At 35.3% G+C, this 27525-nt stretch overlaps 1 protein-coding gene across 1 annotated transcript in view; it reads left to right on the top strand.

Moving 5' to 3' along the window:
- Nucleotides 1–21136, top strand: part of LOC147064282 (G1/S-specific cyclin-D2-like) — a 178776-nt gene extending 157640 nt beyond the window's left edge. Inside the window, exons 4-5 of the mRNA XM_085958650.1 lie at nt 16643–16788; nt 20503–21136. Of these exons, the coding sequence (XP_085814776.1) occupies nt 16643–16788; nt 20503–20712 (356 nt within the window). The 3' untranslated portion in view covers nt 20713–21136. The remainder of the gene's footprint in view (nt 1–16642; nt 16789–20502) is intronic.
- The last annotated feature ends 6389 nt before the right edge of the window (nt 21137–27525 follow it).

Genomic DNA, 27525 nt, shown 5'->3' on the forward strand with positions numbered 1-27525 from the left:
AGTAACGCTTTCATGTTTCGATACCAAAGAAAAGATATCTAGGTAGATTAAATACATACCTTATAATCAATTTTAAACGTAATTACCCGTCACGTAGATGTATAGGTAAACACTTAGTTATATTCAGGCAAATTTGCACCTCTGCATGAATGACGTCGCGTGATAGACGAACTCGCGTGCGAATATCTCAAAATGTTTTGACGCAGTATGTTGCACGCTCATCGGAAAAATGCATCAACGGACTATCAATCAGGATAATGCCGATATTTCTTTGAGCGGCATTTGTTTTATCTCGGCCAGACTTCATCAGTCTTATCACATCACTTCCATAGTGATATAAATGCATACAAAATGCAGTTCCAAGGACAGGCGGGTGATAGGAGACAATCAACTGCTCGGAAATTACTATCACACATTATTTTTTCATTCACTAATTTCGTGCTGACAGCGGATGTACTTTTAACATTTTGTATAGCCGTTGAGTAGGTACTTGAATGCATCGTTTTTATGTTGAGCTGGTCATTTCTGATTGATGTTAAAGAGATCGGGAATATTTTGGTTGTTAACTTGATATTCGAAATTACCGCTGTTTTTGTGTTCAAGTGCTTGTACTGGAGAATGTAAATGCAGCACAGAACAGATAATAAATAGAATTCCGATCCAGTAAATTTTGACGCCGGGTTTTAAATGTGTGAATGTCCTACGAAAATGAACCACGCATTATCGACGTGCAATAGTGTATGTTATACACCAATTTTAAGTGAGCGTCAATGCATAAACCGAGAGCAGTTGTCAGTATTCGACGTATGACGTATTCTTGACACGTGTTTAAATTTATCCCGTATTCTTCCTTGCTCGAGATCGGTTGCCTGCTTCTCCTTACCCGTTAGGTATTTCAGTTCACAGTATTTCTGAGTTCGCTGAAATGTAGCGTTCTTCCTAAGAATCTAATTCGGGTCCAAGGAAGTGTCCTAAAAAATAAAATTCCATGTATATTACAACATGGAGCCTAACTGATAAACGAGAGAAAGCTACGCAAGTACAAGTACAAGTATGCTGAGCTCTGAAAACAATTTAAATACAATATACCTAGTCAATGTCTTGAGGGCGTGAAGGCTCAAAAGGGCCGGTTACGTTATTAGATGCGATAGATTTAGAGCCCTCAACTTTTTGAAGAAACTAGAAGGAGAAAGCTCAGGATAGCTATTTCTTAAGGACGGTTGTACAATCAGCCATGGATCGGAATGGTATGTAGTGCCAGTTTAAGTAAGTAAATAGAAACAAAATTATTCGAAGTACTGGAAGAATTTCGCATCAAAAAACATCTCTCGGTCACCCTTTTCCAATTCTTTGGTTACGTAGTTAAAATAGATTCAAGCATATTGGAGAGGAGTTTGATCACTGATTGTGTCGACTGGAGGAAGTCGTAAGGAAACCTGATTAGGAATGCCGAACACCTGTAATTTCAGTAATCATCATACTCAGTAATGGAGCTAAAGGATATTATGAAGACAAGATCAGTTTTAGATATTATAGATTATACTCGTAGTTCACCGACTTGCATTTTTGTGTGTTGAAAAAAGGTTGAGCATTATAAAGATTCTTGTAGATGATTTTGTGTGAACTATCAATAATATTAATGTGTTTTCATTCTTTTTAAACAACATAGTTTCTTAATTTTGATTAAGACTTAAGATTTAATTGTCTTTATTGAAACAGAAATAGAAAACCGGAACGCAATGTAGGCAGACCAGACGTAGGTATCTCATCGCCTAGTAACATATTTATTTTCCTGCAAAGCTGCAAATAGAATTACACACTTTATTCCACGTCACAATAAAAATTCAGCTCTGATATGTATGTTATTAATATTCCTAATTGGGATAAGCTGGTTTTTCATTCGCCGAGCGCCCTTCTTGCGATGTCCTCGGCCAGAATGCATCATCAGATGAGTTGGTTTTTTGCGGTTACTTATACCGGGAATCTGGTTGTCATTGGAAGACTACAGCGGTCATCGCACGGATGGAGGCGCTCCGCAAAAAGCCGTCCCGTCTGTGAAACTCCTGCGAAGCCTAGCCCCTACGTGGAAAATCCCTACGCGAATCAAACGCAATTTCGCATGCATTGATCTCTTGGCTACGATATGTACTTATCGACAGTAGTGCAAACTTCTAACATACATTCAAATAAAATAAACCTTCTTATCCTTGAGTGCACTAATAATAGCATTACTATATTGTGAATATTTTTAGTGCAGTTCTTGAAATTGAGTAGGCGATTATTTCGTAGAATTCCACTTTACAATCGTTGTATTATAATTTATTATTCTGAAATTATCACAAGTCGAAGAATTATTCATCAATAGGTAAGACACTTGTATGTACTTACCTAATTAATATTGATAATGACAATTTAACTATTTTAATACATAATGATTAACGCTGATCCGTGTGCGTTTGTTCGTGTCTTGTGTCGAATTCTGGGTCTGGCACATTTTGACAGTACAGTCCATTGCACACCAGTACAAATTGCATGTATATTATAGGTAGTATGACTTTCTCTCCGAAATAAGGAGAGAAGAAAGCAGACCATGCGGTGATAGTGACTCGTCACCAAGCTATCCTGTTTCCGGGGTAAAGATTCTTGGTGGCGATACGTGTTGTCGAAATGCACCACATAGAGCGGACATTGATAGTACAGATTGTTGATGAACTTTACTGTTATTCATTCATAATTATTCATTATTAATAATCTAACAATAATCGCGAAACCTGTGCGCTTAAATCTTGTAAATAATATAGACGTATGATTTATATAAATATATTGTTTAATGTTAGATATTGGTTATGATTAGGCTTACTATAATTATAGAACTCTAAACCGGGACAGGAACGGGGTATTGGTCAAAGAAACAAATTTAACCACCAAAAATTGTTTTATTACCTATTAAAAGTACCTATGCACAAAAGATGAATGCAGAAGGTTTGCTGCAGCAGATACTTAAATTATTTTATTTATTTATTGTACCAGTCGTATTTTTCGCTGGGATTAACTTTTTTTCGCACTCTTCCCCGATATCTCATCACATATACGCTACTACGGCCAATCATGACAATTTATTATTGACAATCATTCATACGCGGAACAACAGCCGGGACAAAACTAAACCGGCCGGGACCAATGTGTGAAACCGGGACAATCCCGTTCAAACCTTGACTAATGGTAAGCCTAGTTATGATTGTGTTAATTATTTTTACCATTATTGCAGTTTTGATGAGCGAGTTTCGCTACGTACAATTTGTATTAGATTTACCTCAATGCAAAAACCCTACGTTTTCAATCATGCCACGTGGAATTACTTTCACTACGTGTTGAATTCTGTTAAAATAAAGAAAGCTCAGGTGTAATATGTGTATCCATCTGAACTTGTTATTTTTACTTGGCAACGCGGAAAAGTTTTCTTGGAAAATCTCACCGTGCGCGCAAGCCAAAAAAGCTGTCACCCATTGGCTAGAAATAACTTTTTTAATGAGGTGCCACGTCTCTATTTGCGATTAGATTATCAGTTATGGGAAATTCCTTCAACTCCACTGTTTGTTAACATCAATATTGTTAAATATGTATAGTGCATTTGTGATTTGAAATGCAACGTCATATGTGGCGGCGCCGTGTCGGGCCACTTCCTAGTATACTGACAGAAAAGTATTTAACTGAAATAGGTACAACATTATATTATAAGACTACATATTCCAATACTCAAATAAACATTTACATGGTCATCATCAGATTAATGTAAGTATGTATATGTATGTAATATGTATCGGAGTGCCGACACTCCGATAAGAATATAAACAATGGGGTTGCCTACATTATACATAATTATAATATCACTAGATTAAAATTACCAAACGGTAGTCTGGTTGTCACCTAGCAACATTCTTCTCGATGTATGCAATAATACTATAGTGGAACAACCAGTACAAGTCTGTTTACTGGATGCAATTTTCATAGCCGATTTCGGCAAAATTCATGAATTCAAGAATGATAACCTAACCTAATGACATGACCCGGCTCACGGCTAGCTCAATAATGCTACCGGGCCGTCACTGAGGAGACTAGTGATGAATTAGGAGAGGTGGATCTCCTTTGTAGTATCACAACTTTTGAATTCCCGAATAAAACTCTCAGCTGGTGTGGTGCCGAATTTATTCAGGTACTAGAGTTCACGGTCACACAATAAGATTAACTGTCATTGTTCCCGTAATTAAATCTCATTAAAGTATCAGCAAACTATTTATTTGTTCACTATAGGATCTCTGTGAAATCTTTCACAAATTCCCGAAAAAGTCACACCTAATTCAGAGAATGTATACGCAGATATTCTTTGGATATTCATGAAATATTTTCCCATAAGAAAGAAAATATAAATTATTCTTTGGTCACACAGTATTAGGTTTATAAAAGAATAGAATTATTTTATTGTTGTTTATAAAGTTTATTTATGTTCACAGTGTATTTACAAATATTTATTTGTGTTTACAGACTTGTTTACAAAAGGTTTGCTTAATGTTTACAAATTTATTTACTAAAATTTGTTTTTATGTTTATGAATTTGTTTACTAAAATTTATTTTATAATTATGTTTACTTAATAAAGTTTCAAAAATTTATTTTATAATTCCGAAAAAAGATTTGTAAAATTTATTATTACAAACTGAGTTTATTAATTTGTTTTTATAAAACAAATCCGATCACGTAATTTATCCCGATTACGTCACCTCGTATGATGAGTAATGAAAAATGAAATTACTCCGCGAGCGCGTTACTATCGACAGATACGTGGTATTCGAGCTACGTTTTAGCGGTCGACGTCACTACCGACAGATACGTGTTATTCGCGCTACGTTTTGCGGCACACGTCACGACCGGCAGATACGAGATATTCGCGTTACTTTTTGCCCGTCGATGGGGACTTATTGTAGGTAAATTTCACGAATGTTACTGAGAACCGTATCTCGTATCCGCGGAAGGACTGCTGCTTAGTAGGAGATCGCTGGTGAGAAGTGTAGAAACTAATGATTTTACGGAAAAAGGATGTCACCTTTTATACCCTCGGGATGGAGGTTTAACAGGAAACAGTCCGTAAGGGATAGCAGATGTATATCTTTCTCTCACGGGATAAATTTACGTATATCTCCCGTTCCTGGTAACTTTCTAATAGAGATATCTTCTAATTAAATCGGGTTAAATTTACTCTACTTTATTTCCGCAAAATTAAGACTTAATAGGGGTGTTTTAAGCACCCTCTAGAACATGTCCCTTAAATACGCCGTAGCGGTGACGTAAGCAAAATAGTTGGTTTTATATGATTTTTCGTGTTCGAACGAAGGGGAAAGTTTCTAGCTTTCCATCGAGGTATCGGAATAAGTATTCGGGTACTAAATAAGGGAATGGCAGTCTTTAAACTTAAAATGTCAAAACGAAAGGTCGACACCCACGTACTAGTCCTTTCCACCACTCTTGGCCTTTTTAGGCCAATAGAATTTTACTAAGTTTTAATAAAACTATTTGGAGCCGCAGAAAACGTTTCATTCGATATTTACCTTTCGGACGAACATTATTACGTGAAAACACTATAATATTATACTTAACATTTCAACTTAAATATATAAATGCTTAATCCTAACAAGATGTTATTTACAAGCGACTACAAATTTATTTCGTCCTTAATAGTGGCTTTTCCATAGTAATCTAAACGTAACCTTGAATCTATTTTTATCCGGCAACTCAACACAGCCGGGCCGTAAATTCTAGTCGAACAGAATTCAGTTAAGGTTCAAGGTCACGCGCCAGTTTGTGTTTTTAGTCGCAGTATTTGATTCTTTTATTACTTAGGAGGCAATTAAGATTTATTATTGTTTATGGGTAGAAACCCATCTATACCAGAATCTCAAGTTTTTCCAATTGTTACTTTTACAATATTCATTATAGTCAGCAAGTTATAGCATTAATAAAATCTATAATTATAATTACGCGTCTATAGATATAGATACGCGTTTACAATATTTTTATAACGGTAGTTAACTCCTATCTTGTATTGATAAAATTAGTATTAAAATTCTTTATTTACAATTATACAGTATATAAATTTATAAATATTCAATTTTCTTTTCCAATTTTCATACACTTCCATTATAGCTATAAAAGTTATTGAAGCATGTACCTGCTTAATTTTACGTAAACAATCTCTCCCATAACTTATTTTCTAAGTTTAATGGAGATTTCCCGGAAATTATTTCCGAAATAGATCGATTTGAAATTTCATGGCGTGTCATTTCGAGGTCTGCGGTCACAGCGTTCCAATTACACTTGAACAGTCTCGATTCTCCGAGGCGAAATTTTTTACGTAAAATTTTATTACATTTTACAAAGAAAAGGTTAACAACATACATTTTACTTCCTAATACTAAACGATTACGCTACTGGTTACCTGTTCATGGTCTTTTTCGACCATTTCTTCTCTGCTTCTTCCATAGTTTAGGACCATGGGACTTATATATTCTGTTTGTACCTCGTCGTGAGGTTGTCGCACGGCTATTTGAGAAGTAGAATTGACTACAAGGCTAGATTTGTATAGTTATGTCGTTAAACCATACTCTGCCATAAACACTAACTGAAGGTCGGCGTTTTTGTTCGTGTCAAATGCCCACCCTTAATAAAGACATAACTGTATATGTCTAGTCTCAATTCACCATTGCCACACCTCAGGACTCAGTAATATGCAAAGCGATAAAGCAACAGTAAAGCATATTCAAAATAAAATACACAAAATCTGCGCATGCACACAAAGTTTTTCTTTTACTTTTTATAATTAATATTCGCCCAGATTCAGGTCTTAAAAATTCTAATTAATAAAAGAAAATTATATAATTCAATAATTCTGAAGTTAAAAATTTTATTTTGAGGACGGTGAGTGCTGTATGGGACGACTACTGCTTTTCCTGCCGAGGGACAACCGCAAGGAAGAGGACTCACGGAGACGCTCCCTTTACGACCCATGGACAGAAGTAGAGTTCGACTTCCCGTCGCGAATCACGTTCCCGCTTACTAGAAAATACGGCATAGTACCATGATATGCCAGGGAGACTCCCCTGACAATACCTTTAACATTAAATTACATAGGGTCATTTAAACCTATTCAATCTAACGCTCAATACTCCTAGCTATATATTACATTCTACAAGAATTTGAAATCAATCCCAATCAAGAGAATTATTTTTCGCAGCTCCGAATACTAATAAGGACTTAGCGTGAAAGTTACGAACTTCCCCACGCCTAAATTAGCAACGCTCTCTTCATTTCGCAGCTCCGAATACTAATAAGGACTTAGCGTGAAAGTTACGAACTTCCCCACGCCTAGATTAGCAACACGTCTTCATTTCGCAGCTCCGAATACTATTAGGGGCTTAGCGTGGAAGTCAAGGACTTCCCCATGCCCTAATTAGCAACACTTTCTTCGTTTTGCTCTCCCCGAAGACTTATTTCTTTCTCGCTTCGAGAAAAGACTCGTTTGCTTCGATAATAGACTTATTTCTTTATCGCTCCTCTCGAAGACTTGTTGTTTGCTCCGATAATAGACTTATTTCTTTATCGCTCCTCTCGAAGACTTGTGGTTTGCTCCGATAATAGACTTATTTCTTTATCGCTCCTCTCGAAGACTTGTGGTTTGCTTCGATAATAGACTTATTTCTTTATCGCTCCTCTCGAAGACTTGTGGTTTGCTCCGATAATAGACTTATTTCTTTATCGCTCCTCTCGAAGACTTGTGGTTTGCTCCGATAATAGACTTATTTCTTTATCGCTCCTCTCGAAGACTTGTGGTTTGCTCCGATAATAGACTTATTTCTTTATCGCTCCTCTCGAAGACTTGTGGTTTGCTCCGATAATAGACTTATTTCTTTATCGCTCCTCTCGAAGACTTGTTTGTTTCGCAGCTCCGAATACTAATAAGGACTTAGCGTGAAAGTCACGGACTTCCCCACGCCTTAATTAGCAACACGTTCTTCGTTTCGCTCTCCCCGAAGACTTATTTCTCTTTCGCTTCGAGAAAAGACTTGTTTTTCGCTTCGATCAGAGACTTATTTCTTTATCGCTCCTCTCGAAGTCTTATCGCTCGCTTCGATAATAGACTTATTTCTTTATCGCTCCTCTCGAAGACTTATAGCTCGGTTTAGTTAGAGACTTAGCTTACAGGCGATGGCGGTAGCGATCGCTTTGAGCGACGCTTACCTGATCGGCCTATACGCTGATACTGACGTTTGGGGGGCGCATTCCGGATGGGGGCGTCTCGTAAGACAGCGTCCAACGCATCCCGCCACTCGCCAAAGGTAGTACCTTGATCTTTGCTCCCGGACGTCGGGAAGTCGGTCCTCGCAGGGCGCCGCCCTCCCGATCGTCCCATCCTCCTAAATTCTCTCTTGGGGGGCGCTATCTTGATGGGGGCGTCTCGTAAGACTGCGTCCAACGCATCCAGCCTCTCGCCAAGGATCCTCTCTTCATTAGATATTGTCGAGTCAACAATTCTTTCCACTTCAGCTTCTCCACCGCTAAGTTCGGAATCTGTTCCTGAACTCGCCAGTAGTTCTTCCCGCGCACATTCCTGCGCATCCATACGACGTTCTGACAGGGCGTGCACTCCCTCGTCTCTGTCGCTGGTAGCTTTGGAAAGCGGCGTAGGTGATACCACCGGGTCGTCTGCTCTTTCATTAGCCAGATTCTTCTCAAACTATTTCGCACCGCAGCTCCGAATACTAGTAAAGGACTTAGCGTGGAAGCCATGCGCTTCCCCATGCCTTAACTAGCAACACTCTTTCCGCTATTAATTTAAAATATATTACACTTAGCACTGATATGTATATCACGCTTATCATAATCATATATATCAATTTAACACTAGTATTTAAAACACTTTTAACACTAACATTTTTATCAAATTTAATATTTAAATCTTTATGAGGTAAACTATTTTTATTACGTGCAATTGCAGTAGTTGGCAATTTCTCTTCACCCGACGCATCCAACGTACTACCTACAATTGTCCACGTACTTCTGACTACGCTATTTGGACGGTCTGCAGTCGTTACAGATGGTAGTGTCTTTCGACACGCCGCAAAATTCTGTCCCCGACTACACCTGTCCCTAGGATCTAAAATATTTACAGAACCGAGAAAATCCGTAGATATTTTGCTTTGTTGGTCATGGGCCGCCGTAGCTGAGTCCCATAACTCTTGTTCTCCGTTATTGAGTATATCACCGCCTTTGAGACGATGATCATACACAACAACTCTTTCGTCACTATATCTAGCTTTATCTATATACATTAAGTTCACATTTCTTAGTTCAAACTTAACGCTATCAAAATTAATCTTATTAAGCTTACGTAACTTATTTTTAATAATCTTAATACTAAAGGACTTACATTTACTTGATTTTTGTTTAAGATAACGATTATAGTCATCTAATGCTATGAGCTCTTCTTCATTAAGTTTATTTCGCCTTAATTTACCGAAGGTATTAATGTTTTGTAGTCGACGATTAGTTCGACTCTTCCTAATAATATTCTTAACGTCAGCCTCGTGGGGTCTGTTCGCCAATTTAAAAGGTGAGTCCCTTCCTAAAGTTTCGTTGCTCGATTGCAACGACGATCGACTATCTAAACTACATACATCGCTATTAATATCAAGTAAACTGCCAGCTTCGGCTTTAGTATAATTAGTACTATTAATATTTTTACACAAATGGTTAGCGGAAGCACAATAATTCGTTAAATTATTTGTTACAAGAGATCTGTCGTCAGTATCGACGAGACTACAGTTACTTACGTTTGCCGATGTTCTCAGCACACCAAGAGCGCCACTGCTTACGCCTTCGCCGCATCCACTGCTAGCTGTCTTTAACTGCTTATCTTGATAACCTTCTTCCTTGTTGCCAACATTTATTTCATAACTTCCTAATTCTAATTTATCTAAAAACTTTTTATATTCTATTTCGCCGCCGGTAAAAGAATTATTAGCTCGCGAAGTCTCAACATTGGACAACGTCTTACCGCTATTCTTTTTATTAAGATTTTCTACTATTTTACTAGCAGAATTATTAATATCGCGTTTGCGATAATTCTCCGGTCTTACGCTGCTATCCTTTACAAGAGGACCTGTACAAAGATTAACTTGGTTACTGGGGCCAGCTTCGACCTCACAGTGAACCTTAGGGTTAAATGATTTCACCGGAAGGGTGTCCTTCAGTTCACTTTCACAGTTAACCCTATTCGCCAGAAGAGCGTCTATGTCACTAGCTAGAACTCGGCTGAACGGCGTTCGAAGAACGTTCGTGTCACCTTCTTGAGTCTTCTCTTCGGCGGTCCGCCAGTGTTCGTCGTCTTGGAGCCATCGACGATCAACCCGGCCCGCGAGCCGTCTTCATGGCTCCTTTCTGGTCTGCTGAGCTGCTTGCCTGTCTGGGCAATCCTTGTTTTCATGGAAGCCAGGACAATGTTGACAACGCCTTTGTCTGGCACTGCCTCGCTCTTCAACGCGAGGACGTGGGCGGTACGCAGGTCTTTCTGAATCGTTTTGCTGGTCTGATTGCCGTGGAGGCCTTTTATCAACAGCCTCCGTGGTCTTATCAGATTTCGCGTTAGTCTCTCGTACCGAACGCGGCTTCTCGCGCCAAGTATTTTGCTGAGCGGGCCTCTTTTCATTATTCGCCTTGACGGCATTTGCTGGAGATGGCACGGAAGCCAATGCCGATTTCAATGGTCGAAGTGTATGAGCTACTTCAAGCAGCTCGTCCATCGTCTTCCATTTCTCTTGATTAACCCTTATCTGATCGCTCACAGTGAGTAGGTCATAAAAGGTCGAAGCCAGGGTTTCCGACTTCATCTCTGGAAGGAGTACCTCGGCTAACTCCATCTTCTTCAGGAGGAAACCATAAGCTCCCTCTTGAGGTCCTTGCTCTTTATGTTCGAGCTCCGTTCGTTGAGCACGACGTCTTGAAGGCGATTCGAAGTGCTCTTTCAGGTCGTTACTAAACGACCGCCAACTGTCCGATGTGTCAATATTCTTGGCCCAAGTCTTGGCCTCTCCTCTGAGCTGACGTATAGCCAACTCTGTCCAATTCTCAGCTGGGTACTTCACAGCTTCGCAATATTCTCTGCAGCGTCGGAGAAAAAGTTCAACGCTCTGCTTTGGGCTACCCTCATAGGTGGAATGGAGTTCCGGCTTAACATGGCATGGGGTACATACGGCTGGTTCAGGTGGTGCCATTTTTTGTTTGGGAGACGACGTGCTTACTTGCAAAAATGAATCTTCTTCGGGGAATACTTGCGCGTTTTGCAAGCCGTCTTCCAATATGAAGTCTTCTTCTACACTCGGACCCGGAACAGGGTTCGGCATAATTTCTTCGAATTCCTCCGTCCCCTGGAGTTGGAAGAAGCGGACCTTCGACCGTAAATTCATATAAAAATTCAGCTATCGATTACGCTAATTTTCAGCTTCCTACGACCACCCGTTCGTCCGCAATCGACGTTTAAAGTATTTTGAGGGCATGCGCTGCTTGTCGCTGATAACCCTGAAGGCTTGCAACTCCTGTTACAAGCGTCCAATCTTCTCCGTTTAAAATCTTATATTGTAAAAGGTACAGGCCTTCATGTACCTATACCCATGACGTCACGGTAGTTATGATAATTATCGAGATTTTAATATACAAAGTAGTATAAATTTATTTTTTTCAAAAATTTTTTTCTTTGTCTGGGTTCTTGTACCTATACTTGTATGGTACTCAACTTTATATTAGAAAAAAGCTTAAAAATTCACACGAAATTTTTATTGTGCATTTTATTCTTAATTCTATTATTTCTGTTACGGTGAGTAACACAATTTATTTTTATACTTTCTTTATGGCTTAAAAGGGTCAGAAAGATCCTTTGGACAGTCTCATCGACATACTTTTGCTTAATGTCGGTATCTGACTCTAATAAATTACCAAAAGTATTTATTTTATTTATTCTTTCCTTTTCCAAGTAAATCAAGAAAAGTATTCTATATATAGTCGCCTTTACGTATATATTCTTCTCCGAATTATATTTTTCAAAAGTATTCATCACTGGTTCCTCGTTAATGCGAGTTACACTTTATTTCATTGTACTCACATTTATAAAGTTGAGGTAGATCGCTCTTGTAGCTCCGGTATAAGGTTCTTAAAACCTCTCAGGTAACCACAATTCATTGATACACTTCACAATATATTGTTTTTAAAATCTTTTAGTAGATCTTAGTTGTAGGATCGTTCAGGTTTTCGCAACCTGAAGATGCCGCACGCATTTGGGCGCCATAATGACATGACCCGGCTCACGGCTAGCTCAATAATGCTACCGGGCCGTCACTGAGGAGACCAGTGATGAATTAGGAGAGGTGGATCTCCTTTGTAGTATCACAACTTTTGAATTCCCGAATAAAACTCTCAGCTGGTGTGGTGCCGAATTTATTCAGGTACTAGAGTTCACGGTCACACAATAAGATTAACTGTCATTGTTCCCGTAATTAAATCTCATTAAAGTATCAGCAAACTATTTATTTGTTCACTATAGGATCTCTGTGAAATCTTTCACAAATTCCCGAAAAAGTCACACCTAATTCAGAGAATGTATACGCAGATATTCTTTGGATATTCATGAAATATTTTCCCATAAGAAAGAAAATATAAATTATTCTTTGGTCACACAGTATTAGGTTTATAAAAGAATAGAATTATTTTATTGTTGTTTATAAAGTTTATTTATGTTCACAGTGTATTTACAAATATTTATTTGTGTTTACAGACTTGTTTACAAAAGGTTTGCTTAATGTTTACAAATTTATTTACTAAAATTTGTTTTTATGTTTATGAATTTGTTTACTAAAATTTATTTTATAATTATGTTTACTTAATAAAGTTTCAAAAATTTATTTTATAATTCCGAAAAAAGATTTGTAAAATTTATTATTACAAACTGAGTTTATTAATTTGTTTTTATAAAACAAATCCGATCACGTAATTTATCCCGATTACGTCACCTCGTATGATGAGTAATGAAAAATGAAATTACTCCGCGAGCGCGTTACTATCGACAGATACGTGGTATTCGAGCTACGTTTTAGCGGTCGACGTCACTACCGACAGATACGTGTTATTCGCGCTACGTTTTGCGGCACACGTCACGACCGGCAGATACGAGATATTCGCGTTACTTTTTGCCCGTCGATGGGGACTTATTGTAGGTAAATTTCACGAATGTTACTGAGAACCGTATCTCGTATCCGCGGAAGGACTGCTGCTTAGTAGGAGATCGCTGGTGAGAAGTGTAGAAACTAATGATTTTACGGAAAAAGGATGTCACCTTTTATACCCTCGGGATGGAGGTTTAACAGGAAACAGTCCGTAAGGGATAGCAGATGTATATCTTTCTCTCACGGGATAAATTTACGTATATCTCCCGTTCCTGGTAACTTTCTAATAGAGATATCTTCTAATTAAATCGGGTTAAATTTACTCTACTTTATTTCCGCAAAATTAAGACTTAATAGGGGTGTTTTAAGCACCCTCTAGAACATGTCCCTTAAATACGCCGTAGCGGTGACGTAAGCAAAATAGTTGGTTTTATATGATTTTTCGTGTTCGAACGAAGGGGAAAGTTTCTAGCTTTCCATCGAGGTATCGGAATAAGTATTCGGGTACTAAATAAGGGAATGGCAGTCTTTAAACTTAAAATGTCAAAACGAAAGGTCGACACCCACGTACTAGTCCTTTCCACCACTCTTGGCCTTTTTAGGCCAATAGAATTTTACTAAGTTTTAATAAAACTATTTGGAGCCGCAGAAAACGTTTCATTCGATATTTACCTTTCGGACGAACATTATTACGTGAAAACACTATAATATTATACTTAACATTTCAACTTAAATATATAAATGCTTAATCCTAACAAGATGTTATTTACAAGCGACTACAAATTTATTTCGTCCTTAATAGTGGCTTTTCCATAGTAATCTAAACGTAACCTTGAATCTATTTTTATCCGGCAACTCAACACAGCCGGGCCGTAAATTCTAGTCGAACAGAATTCAGTTAAGGTTCAAGGTCACGCGCCAGTTTGTGTTTTTAGTCGCAGTATTTGATTCTTTTATTACTTAGGAGGCAATTAAGATTTATTATTGTTTATGGGTAGAAACCCATCTATACCAGAATCTCAAGTTTTTCCAATTGTTACTTTTACAATATTCATTATAGTCAGCAAGTTATAGCATTAATAAAATCTATAATTATAATTACGCGTCTATAGATATAGATACGCGTTTACAATATTTTTATAACGGTAGTTAACTCCTATCTTGTATTGATAAAATTAGTATTAAAATTCTTTATTTACAATTATACAGTATATAAATTTATAAATATTCAATTTTCTTTTCCAATTTTCATACACTTCCATTATAGCTATAAAAGTTATTGAAGCATGTACCTGCTTAATTTTACGTAAACAATCTCTCCCATAACTTATTTTCTAAGTTTAATGGAGATTTCCCGGAAATTATTTCCGAAATAGATCGATTTGAAATTTCATGGCGTGTCATTTCGAGGTCTGCGGTCACAGCGTTCCAATTACACTTGAACAGTCTCGATTCTCCGAGGCGAAATTTTTTACGTAAAATTTTATTACATTTTACAAAGAAAAGGTTAACAACATACATTTTACTTCCTAATACTAAACGATTACGCTACTGGTTACCTGTTCATGGTCTTTTTCGACCATTTCTTCTCTGCTTCTTCCATAGTTTAGGACCATGGGACTTATATATTCTGTTTGTACCTCGTCGTGAGGTTGTCGCACGGCTATTTGAGAAGTAGAATTGACTACAAGGCTAGATTTGTATAGTTATGTCGTTAAACCATACTCTGCCATAAACACTAACTGAAGGTCGGCGTTTTTGTTCGTGTCACTAATCTAACAAATAATCCAGTATTTCGGCTATTTTCAAAATTCGTTTGCTGCTGGTTTCCACTAAACAGACAAGAACCAAATAACTTCACCTTGAATTTGCGTAGATTAAGATTTCTTCTACTGCGGACGGGGTAAATACTGCCAACATAGGGTAAATTTAATTATCGTCTCAGTTATTATTTCCGACTGTTCTTACATGAAGCCTATTGCATCCGTTTTCTCTCGGCTCGGCGTCGCTCTAAATACGTCACATTTTCTGTAAAAACTGTCGAACTTCAGCTTATGTGGTATGTTTATATACCGTAATCAAATCGATATATGGTAACAATATTCATAGCTAAATATCGCGTCAATTTTAATACTAATGCGTGCGAGTGCAGCGCGCATGAGAGTGATACAATGTAGGTGTTGTATTTATGAGATCGCGCAAAACAGACGCGCCGGAGAGTGAATTTATGCGTTACATACAAATAAATCGAGGCAAATGTGTTACGTATCAATAAAACTCAACGTTTCTTCCCTTGACAATGAATATCAGCTCAAGTGTCATGGAAGTTTAATTTTTTTCGAAAAGGTTCTGTCGTCTATTACTGCAGTATATAAATTATAATAGCACATGTTTTTTTCGACGAATTTCATTGCTACAAATAAAATAATGCCCGTATCGGCAACTATGTGATTTACATTTGGCAACTTATCTTATACAATGTAGTCGCGAAGGCTGTATATTTGTATTCAATTGGAAGAAAAAAGATTCCTCCACGATCCACACCAAGGAAAACTGGTATCCGTTTCCAGAATGGTAAGGTCGCAGCGACGTATGGCCTATCACAGCCGACTGGTAAACAAATAGCTAACAGAAAAACTCGGGATTGTGCGCATTACTTTTGCGGTTACTGGCAACCCCATCTCGCATAGTACTGCCATACGGTTGTCACTAATGACTTTTCTATACTTACCGGTCTTTACGTCTTCCATATCTGTTAATTTTATACAGACTGTTTTTATTATTATTTATTTATTTCAACACTACACTACAATGTACCATAATACCTAATTACAGTAGCGAAACACATATGACCTAACCAGGATTGATCCCGAAACCCCGTATACGACACCAGAGCTTTGCACTTGCACTGCGAGAGTCGCCATAATATAATTATTATTGATAACGTTAATGGACATTGATTATACAAAGGGGCGAATCAGTTTTAGCATGGATACATGCTTTTGTCTTGACCTCCCGGGCGGATTCGTTACGAAAAATCGCACAGGCGTAACGAAAAATAAAGTCACACAAGTAGCGCGGCCGCGATAGACTCCAGTCGGCTGCGATCGGCGCTTCGGGAATGACGTGTAAACCCGCGCCCCACAATTTATTTTATTTTTTATCGAATTTGGACAACCAGCATTCAGAGAATCAGTAAGCAAAGCATGTTTCCATGTTTAATAATTTTAGCCGTCAGGGTTTAATTTATTTTAAATCGGGAAGAAGAGATTTTGTACTTATCCAATCTAATGGGTCCATGCTCTGGGTCTATACAAAAATTGAAAAATACATATGACTTTTCCGACCTCATCTAATATCTTTTCTCTCTCTTATTTACAGATTACAATTTCACGATGTACTCGGCGAGTACGTTAGCGGCAGCTTGTGTGGCAGCGGCTCTCCAGGGCTTGGACTGGGGCCCCCGCGCCGATGTTACACTCTCTGAATTGATCGCCATTCTACACAAGATCACTGGAGTAGAACAGGTAAACACAGTACCCACCTCTTAGATTTATTATTATTATTTTGAGCTACGAATATAATATAGATCGTGTAGATCATGGATTCCCAAACTTGGTAGATACACGATACCATGCCGCCCACAAAGGGGGGGCTGACAGGGTTTTAACCTGGGGGGTCTGGGCTCTGGAGGGGCCCGGCGTGGCAGGTTGACCAGATACCTACATGAGATCACATCATAAATTTGCTTTAATAGTAAAAAATAGTCGCATGCGGCGCTATTATACTTCATGATCATTAAAAATTTAAATTATATGATTGTGCGATGTAATTTTTAATTATCGTATGTCAATCAGTGATGCCAACCGTACTATAATTATAGTACAATACTATAATTTTAATTCTGCGAAAAATGTAAAATACTATAATTTTATGCCAAATATACCAAAATACTATAATTTCAAAAGATTCAAGATGAAAAATGTTCTTGTACTATACATTTTTCAGAAATACTATAATTTTTACGCCTTTGTACTACAATCAGCATAGAAAAAGATGGCAACACTGATGTCAATACTCCTCCATAATTAAAGTATAAATGTATATACTTAAATTAAAAATACAAAATATCGCTAGTAAATACACTGCATAGGTAGTACCTACCCTAAAACACAATTTGAAAAACGTTTATGTAGCACTTCACACTGCCTTTAATCTTAGTGATAGGTAGGGGGCCCGCCAAAGATCCTAGCCTGAAAGCCCGCTTCAGGATGTGGGGGCGATGCACGATACAGCCCCTAATATTTCCTTCAAAAAATATCAGCGCAAACTATTGGACAAGTAAAAGTGACTAATTATTGTTTTTACTAGCTTTTTTATATATATTATGTTCTGTTGGAAGAGTTGGACCTTGATATATTAGAAACAGGAAATGCAATAATAAGGGAAATGGGTTGCCTTATGGGCGAGGCTGTAGGAAGGTTTAATTCTCCAATTAGGAGAAATGTGGGATAAACTCACAACACTGTTATTTTCAATAGTGACGTTATGTACTTGAACGAAATTCGCATTAAATATTGGTTCTATAATTTGAGGCTCATAATATGGCTCATTGCGTCTGGCTTTCGTATTTCTATATTATTAATTAATTCTATATTTTTTAAATTATTCAAACGAAAGTGACACACAGTGGGTGTCAGTGTGAGTCGTCGAGTTTGCTCGTCTAATTTGGGCAAAAGTAGATAAAATTCTAATCAAGTGGACCACATTAAATAATTTAATAACTGACCGAAGTAATTATATCTATCTCTCGAGATAAGTTAACCACCCATGAGGCTAGTAAATGGCTACACAGCTGGCTAAGAAAATTATGTCGCACAAATTGATCGTTGATGTCATTGATCGTGGTTATAGAACGTTCGTAAATTGGATGGGCGTTTCACACTGACAGATACTCATGTTTTTTAGACATTCTTAAGGATGGGAAAGTGTATCGATACAATAAATCGATTCATGTGTTTCAATACAATATCGATGATTTTTTTTAACCTTAATTTAGTATTTTCTTTTGACCATGTCCGATCCTAATAGGATCATATGGGTTTGTATTAACAGATTTTATTTTTACGAGAAATCGATGTCAGCCACTTGCTAAATCTATATTAGGTCCATACTCTGACTCATACACAAATTGAAAAACAATATGTGTACTTGCCAGACCCTGAGACTCGACACTATAGACCAGTGCTTAAGCCACGCGGCTATCGTGGGTGTCACGTAGTTATAACTAGGTAGAGTTTATTCATCTTCTTGGCCGTTCCCCCTTGGCTGATGATTGTGACTACGACTCTCCACTCCTCGCAGTATTTTGCCTCTCTCAGGCCAGAGTGAAGGCTTCCCCCAGTAAGCGCTTTCAACTGGTTGCACCAGCGCGCCGACGCTCTTCATCTGCTTCGCGTTTCCTGGAGGCTATCTAAAACCACCAGTTTCTCCAGGTTATTCAGTCCACGCCGAACAATATGTTCAAAAAAACTGTAGAACGCGTCGAGAGTTGTTCCTTTATTTCGAATCTCTGGATGATTAACTGGTTCGTAATGTCAAGAAACACGAAGCATTCGGCGGTATCACGACATTTTGAAGGCATCAATTGCCTTCCACTCCTTTGCCTTCCTGAACCATACCTCGACACCTTACAAAAGTATTCATAATAATCATGGATACATCTACTACTCGGTATTGGACGAAGGCCTCTCCAATAATATCCCATTTATATGCTGTGCATTGCAATTCCACGTACCTACGTATTTAATTATCAATCCAGCAACTTGTGTTTACTTTTCGGATTATTTTTCGAGTTGTGTTTTGTCCATTTCCATTTATTTTAAGTTTAGAAAATAATCAAAAAATGAGCAGCGTGCTACAAAATTTCTACGGTTTCTGCTATGACCCACTGTACCATATACTGTACTCAGTAATTACATTTAGATAATTAGTTAAATAAATTAAGGGGCGTATGATTCTCTTATGAAATAATCTGGCATAATAAAGATCATTTATTACCTAATAATAAGGTACTTTTTTCCGATGTGTCAAACCGTTTTAAAAACACTCGAGACTTTTTAATTGCACTAGATTAGGTATGTAGTTAATTAGCACTTAAGTAATTATCACAAGTATTTAATTTATTTATTATTCTTTGCAATTATTTTTAACGAATAAAATATTCCCACCTACTACCATAAACTGCTGTTTAAACCTAAAAGGTACAAAGAAGGAGATGAAAAAAGTAGGTAGAAGAGAGAATACACTATCTAGTGACAACCAAAATAGAAAATTTCTATTTTGATAGAAATACAATAAAGTGACAGATAATAGGGAAAGTTTTGACGAAATATTTTATGCAATTTTCTTAAAAGTTTCGATGTGTGCATAATGGATAATAATATTCTGATTCTAAAAGCGTGGATTAATATAATATGAAATTCGATGAAATACATAATATTAACCATTTTGAAGAGCTGTAAAACGACATGTGTCGGCCACTTGACGTTCGCGATCCCATTATTTATAGTCAAAATTATTATCTTCGCCATATTGTTTTACTGAGCGTTGCCAAACTCGTCCTGTCTTATAAAATGACAATAATTAACGTCTGCGGCGCCATTGAACTCTAAAAAAAATATTCTTAGTTTTTTTAGCATTTCTTAAATAAAATTAATTCAGCTGCGAAAAAGAAGATGAATAATTTGGAATAATAATAGCATCAGCCGTGCTTTCGGCTATAAATTCACCATAATTTAAAAAAACAGAATTGACAGTGGGGGGTTTACCTACAAGGAGGCCCCCTTGCAAAAATTTGTAGTCCGAGTTGTTTTGTGTTAATTCTGATTTTGAAAAATCGAAGTCTGTTTCATGGAAAACTATCACTTTTAACTGAAACGATTTTGTAGAACAGGGATTCCAAACACTGTGCCCGCAGACTCATTTGTGCATTTTTTAAAACAAAATTACGAATGTTTTATGTAGTAAATCGATTACATAATAAAAAATATTGCAATTGAATTTTTGTGTTGGTTGATTGGATAGGTATTCAATTTATCTGTATGGCTGAACAAGCAACCTGGTGAAAAAAATATTTCTCCCTAAAATGTGGGGCATATAAGATAAAATAATCATGCTTTGGTTCAATTTATAATTATTTATCTAACAAACTAACAATCTGTTTCACTCTCTTGTTGCAGGACTACTTGCAGACCTGCCTGGAGCAGATCGAACAGATGGTGCAGAAGACGATCGAGGAAGGTCCCAGCGGTAACCCAAACGGATGGACGGGGGAGGGGGGTGCAGCGGGGGGAGGGACGGCGGCGGACTGGTCGCACCAGCACGACAAGACCCACAAGATCCCGGGGACGGCCAAGACACCCACTGACGTCAGAGACGTGCACTTCTAACCCCCACAAATAGGCCCCGGGTGGCGGCCTTGAAGGACCCCAATTTTTTGTATCAGGGAGAAAGTGGCTGACACAAGAGACTGTGCCACTGGAGAAGAAAAATAATCAAATTAATTTTTATAAAACGGTTTCATTATCGGATAAATATGACTACAACCGTATCGTAAAAAAATTAATTGAAGTTATGCTGGTAAAATGTAAAAGTCTTTATTGTTCTTTGGCCTTACGTGTGTCATATAATATGAAGACTTGAATAAATACACGATGCAGTATTAATCATGTGCCCTCACCCTTGAGAAGAAGAAAATGTCTCTTGTTAATGCAAAAGAAGATCTACGTTTCGTGTGTGCTGACGATGAACTTGGTGCCTGAGTGCCAAAAATGAACAGTATCAAGAAATTATTGTAAATTTGTACCTTAATGCAAAAAAAAAATATACAACCACATTATATTATTATAAATTTAAATCACACGTGTGAACTTATAGACCATTTAATGAATTGTACATATCCGCAGACTTATAACTTTTATATAGTTTTTTTTTTTAGTTAATGAGTTTATAGTGTATACGCATTATAATAAATTATATTAAAAAAATAATGTATTTATATATTTCCTATGGAAGTGAAGATGAATTACGAACAATCATATCAGTGATTCTTTATTATGTAAACGTCTCCTAAATAACGAACAGCGGTGAATAACTTCACCGCGTTTCAGAGTATCTTTTACAAATCTAAATTTTTGATTTTCTGAATCAAATCCAATGATATGAGTGTTTCAAATATTTTTTAATACGATAAACCGATTATTTTGTATGTAACAATGTGTGTGCCTAGTGAAAATTATTTTAAGTTAATCCAACAGGATCTTAAAATAGTTTACTGGTAAATAAATTAAGACAAATATTATATTATTGTATAACTTCCAGCAGTTTTTTGTGTACAGTTAATTTTTTTTATTGTACACTAAAATGATAGTTCGGTCAGTAGTATATTGTTTTAAAACCTCTATGTACTAAAAGGGTTGTTTACGGTGTCAAAAGTAGAAAGGCGAAAGCTTGTCGAGAAGTTTGATATTTTGTTTATATTCGAGCACGAAAATAGTCGTTCGAATGTATTCAAAACTTAATGTAAGCATTATTCTGAGACGATATGAATCGGGGAAGGCATTACAGTACGCTTTATAACTGAGTTAATGTTTTTTTTTTATTTTTGTATAAAAGTAAAATTAAGTAAGTAGTGCCTTAATAATAAATATTAGTTGTGCCTTTAATGATAATGATAATTCCAACATTGCTAAAGAAACTACTTTTCGACTTTGTATATATTAATTTTTATATAGTATCTAGCAATATTGTAAAAGTGATACCATCTTATTACACTTGACATAAGTTTTTAATAAATGTATTCGAGTCGGCAATACACTATGGTTAACAAATCAATGACTAACCCGTTAAATATACACATCTGATTTAACCCTCAAAAGGTTTTCTTTGTATAATTCATTATCTAGTCAAAATTCTTTAATATTGACTAGAAAATATTGAAATAGTCATTGAGAGACATAAAATATTGCCATAATTATCTTCATCCATAAAACATAAAGATTTGTTACTAAATTTGCTTCTACAATGCAATCATAATAGAAAATATATTATTTTAAATTTAAAGAAACAAACATTATTTTGAGTAATATAAATATTTATATTTGAAAGTTCATATTTTACGACATATTTTTTTTTTCGTTTGCTTTATTTGGATGTATTAACAAATTAAAACCTATTTTTCTACCGCACAATTAAAACATTTATTTTTTGAAATATTACGTTTTCAATAACTTTTAATTTCTATCATTCATTGATTACTTATATTATACTGTTTTAAGATATTGCTATCAATTTTATTAATAGCACAAAGTGTTCCTTATTTTTAGCGGCATTGAGTGTAGTTATTTAATTTTTATATTGTAATCTAAAATACTTCTTCATTGCTGGGAAACTATTTTAATATACTTATGTTCTAGTTTTAAATGCAGTAGTCATATCCAGTATGTTTATAATAATATAGATTTTAGTATAAAAAATATTGTGTAAAAGTATGATAAATGGTAGTTCTGTTATCTAAATAAGGATCAACCTATGACATTGGGTTCCTATCTAATAATCTAATAATTAAGCAGAATGAACTGATAAAGCTGCTACTGTCTTCATTCTGTGTATTCAAATAATTATTATTGATCACAGTTATATACAGAAAATTATGATCGCAAATGTATACAAATATTTGATCGCAATTATATACAAATAATCGATCACAGTTATATACAAAAGATGAATTACAGTCATATACCTCCAATTGTCAATGATCGCAATTATATATAAATAATAATTGATCACAGTTATATATAAATAACTAATCGCAGTGTACAATCCTCGAATACGACTCTTGAATATTAATTATACCTAATGAACTGATAATAAGAACGACATTTTATGTTGCATACCTTAATATCGTGTTAAAAATCAATGACTAAATAATATAAAAGAATCGAGTCAATTTAAATGTGTCATTTCTGAAAATGTCCGATACATATGTGGCTTTCAGCTTTCATTATTAAATGTCAGATTCTTAAATTATTCTCAGGTGATGTAATTTGTGTTCCGATCACATGTTTATTTTTACTGTTACTATTAATAATTATTATGGATTAATTAATTTTACTATCCACATTGTGTGGTACTAATTGACGATTCCTACTGATTTAATTTGTACGCGTACGCCTGCAACCCGTGTGGCTTTTGACTATTTAACGTTAAGTGCAAAAGAGCACATTAATTTTAAGTATTTTGACAGAAGAAAATGAAAGCTATGTTTAATTTTTGTGTGTTTACCACATCACTGAAGTCTTTTTATATTATTGAGTCATTTTTGAAATAAAAGACTGCTTCATGAAACATTATGCCCTTAAATAATTCTACAAACTGGTACACATAGTTAATGAATGTTGTTATGAATGTAATAATTTAGTCTTCCATGTAAATACCAATCTATGCTATAAACTATAAATGATAGTTATATATATTTAAAAGTTTTAGTCATTACGAATGCTATTTAGCAAGTTTATGTATTAAAAACCCGTTAATTAGAAATATAATATATTATTGACGGAATGAAAAACGTGACTTCCATTACAATAAAATAATCGAGTATCAATTATCTATGTAATATTATAGCGATAGTGTTAAGAACTATTTGAAATTTGCCAAATATACATTTTATGAATTTAAAATATATACAGAAAGCGCTTTGTTTTAATGGTGAAATATATTATATTATAATTATTATTTATATTGATTTTTTTTTATAATAATTTGCCTTGATTAAATAAAAAGAAAGCCATTTTTTATAAAACATAAAATGTATATTTTCAAATATTATTTTTGCAACCATTTATATGTGAAAGTCAATAGAATATTGTAATAATAAAATTTATATTGTATTATAATTTAAACGTTATCGACTGAAGGTGCTTGGTGGAATTTCAAATTACCATGGAAGCAATTAAGATTAAAATTATTAATACTTTACTATAAAAGAAAAATATGTTAACGCTTTGAATATTGTATACTTACTGCAAAACTTTATTATTTCATACTGAAAAATATTTTTGTTAATTGCTTTCATGGTAATGTTTTATTAGTAGGTAATATTATGTATTTTCACAAGTGCCATTGCCAAACATTACATCTGTCATAAAAGTGCAAAACGTTTTGGAATAATTGAGGGGTGTCGAATCAATAGTCCAATAGTGACAGTTTCCATTTTCGAAAATTGCTGGCAAGTCAATCAAAATGTCAAAATTTCTTTTTTATAAGTAAATATAATTTCTGAACAATGTATTCTTAAATGTTATTTGCTATTAGTATACGAACAACATTTAAAAATACTTTTTATTGACTTCTTACGAAAATGGACACCGCTTATTTTGTCTCTAGAGCCCTCAATTGTAGCATTACAACAAAAAAAAAAACTATAATAATATTGATATACACAGGACAGCGAATATCATTGTGCATAGATAGGTAACTAAAAAAAATAAAAAATAAAATGTACATGTTAGGTATACATAAATATTTTTCTTACCAATTTTTTTTTGATTACTTATTGAAAAATTGTATTTTTCATTTATTTTTTATATTATTTTAAACAAGCAGATAGGTAGTGTTATTCGCTGGGAATGTCAATATTGTTATTGTAAAAAAAAAAAAATGAATTTTGTGAGTTTATTTCTGTTATATTACATTAGTTTTTTTTTTAAACAAATCTTGTCTGTGACAATTTTTGCAAATTTTACAAAATTAGGAGTCATCCAATATATGACATGATATAAAGGGATAGGGGGTCTGATATAATGTGATGATTTGTATTTAAGGTGATAGGGGGGGGGGTGACATCACAAAATCAATATATGTTAATAATATGAGTTAAATATAATATGTGACATAATTATTTGAGGGAAAAAGATTTTGTGATAATGGAGGGGTGGGAGGGTCGAAATACTGAAAAACGTGTGACATAATTTATGGATGACCCCTTATCTGTTTATTAATCTGTAACAATGGTAAATCCGTGATAGGGTAATTTAATGAATTGAGGGAAGGCTTGTCAGATTATATTATTCTGTTGTAATATATATTTTAGTTTTTCATTGAATCGTTTTAATTTAAGGGAGTGTGAATGCAATTAAAAAACATGTTTCGTTGAAATTGAAGGAGCAACGGTGACTACTCTTGGATTAGTTGTATTTTTATTTTTGTAATCTTACCAAAATTATTAATTGCTTTTCTATTGGCTTACTGTTTGCCTCTTATGTATGGACAGTAAATAAATAATGATCAATATAATGTAATCGAGCTTGTGATTAATTGTTTCGAAAAAAAAATATTTCGAAAGATTCCAAAACACCCATATACATATTATATTATATTTTTATAATTTTTAAGAACCTATTTCGAAAACATTAATTTTTAAGATTTTTACATGTTCAGATTTACCTACCTAATAATGTTGAGGAAAAAATGTGATTTTTTTTTAGTGTTCAATAGCTTCCCTTTACAATAATTCGATTTGTTTCAAGATGTATAATAATTACAAATAAATAAGAAAAAGGTTATTCATTTAATGTGTTTCTTATTGATAATGCAAATAAAAAAATATAAAAATATAAATGATGCTTTTTATATACATATACACATATCCACAATATCATAAATACCTACCCTCCCAGACAAAGACGAGGGGATAGATTAAAGTCGAGAAGTCAATAGAAAATAAATAGAATGTAAAAAGAGCATACATTCAGTTGTAATTAGGAAATTCAATCCCGTGATCCCGAACAATTTTCGAGACCTATGAATCCCGGGATTAGTAAACATAATCATAATCCCACCTTCAGGATTGATTTTTTTATCTATCACCATCAATTAGTATGTCTACAAAATTATGTTAGTGAAGTGTATGTACCTGCATATGTCACAGAGAGAATCGCCAGATGCTCACGGATAATAAATAACCATTTTTTGTTGTCATATGCAATCGTAAGAATATCAGAAAAATAATTAACTCATTTATCCAGCTAGACGCCACTGGCGTTCTGACACGCGAACGGCGTTTAACCAACCGCCAGCGCCACGGACGTGCAGGCAGGCACTTGTTTCTACGCTGAATTTTATGAATGTTATTTTTTCTTAAAAACTGTTTTACTTTCAATTTCAATTTAATTTCAATTTCAATTTATTTATTCTTAACATATTGTGAAATTATAAGCTTAAGACGTTCACAACATGACATTTAGAAACAAAGAAATATAAAATAGTATTAGGTACATAAAAAAAGAGATAGATAGTATGTTATTAAACAGTAGAAATATGTACATACAAAAAATATTAATTAGATAGGTACAAGGAAGTACACCGGATGAGTTAAGCAGACCCTATTTGAATAATTTATAAAACAACGTCCACCTATAGTCATCCTCATGTAGGTGGAATATATCAACACCCGAAGCAATTTCGTTGAACATAGTTATCGCCCTCCCAATTGGCATTACCAGTGGCAGGTTGGTTCTGCACCTAGGGAGAATAAACAACTGATGTTCTCGATTTCTAAGATAGTTATCAGGGACACACTGGTCAACACTGCCCAGAATGGCAGAGTTCTCATTTATACCTCGTATAAGTCGAAAAAACTACATAGCTAAATAAAGATTTCTTCTAAATTGCAGATTGCAGTATGTAAGCATGCCTAAGAGAAAGTCAGTTGGATAAAGCCACGGATAGTATCCGTACAACCTCAAATAAAGGAGTCTCAAGAATTTCTTCTGAACCCTCTCCACCATAAGGCCATACTTCAACTGATGCGGTGCCCAAACAATAGACCCACTCTCAAGCCTGCTTCGAACTAAAGAATTAAATAAAAGTTTTAATACCGTAACATCCGAAAAGACCCGGGAAGTACGCATGACGAAGCCCAACATTTTAAGCGCCTTGTTACAAATGGTAACTATATGGCTAACAAATGTCAGTTTACTATCAAACGTAATGCCAAGATCCTTTACAGATGATATTCGTGACAGAACTCTGCCATGCATCGAGTATTGGAAAAACAACACTTTTGAGGCTCTGGTAAACGACAAAAGATTGCATTTATCAATATTGAATTCTAGTTTGTTACGCCTGCCCCAATTTAATATATTATCTATATCAAGTTGGAGCTGACGACAATCGTCCAAGGTGCCAACTTCCAAAAAGAG

Source organism: Rhyacophila brunnea, unplaced genomic scaffold, assembly GCF_057557595.1.
Source record: "Rhyacophila brunnea isolate RB1 unplaced genomic scaffold, BYU_Rbru_1.0 scaffold_8, whole genome shotgun sequence".
NCBI lineage: Eukaryota > Metazoa > Arthropoda > Insecta > Trichoptera > Rhyacophilidae > Rhyacophila > Rhyacophila brunnea.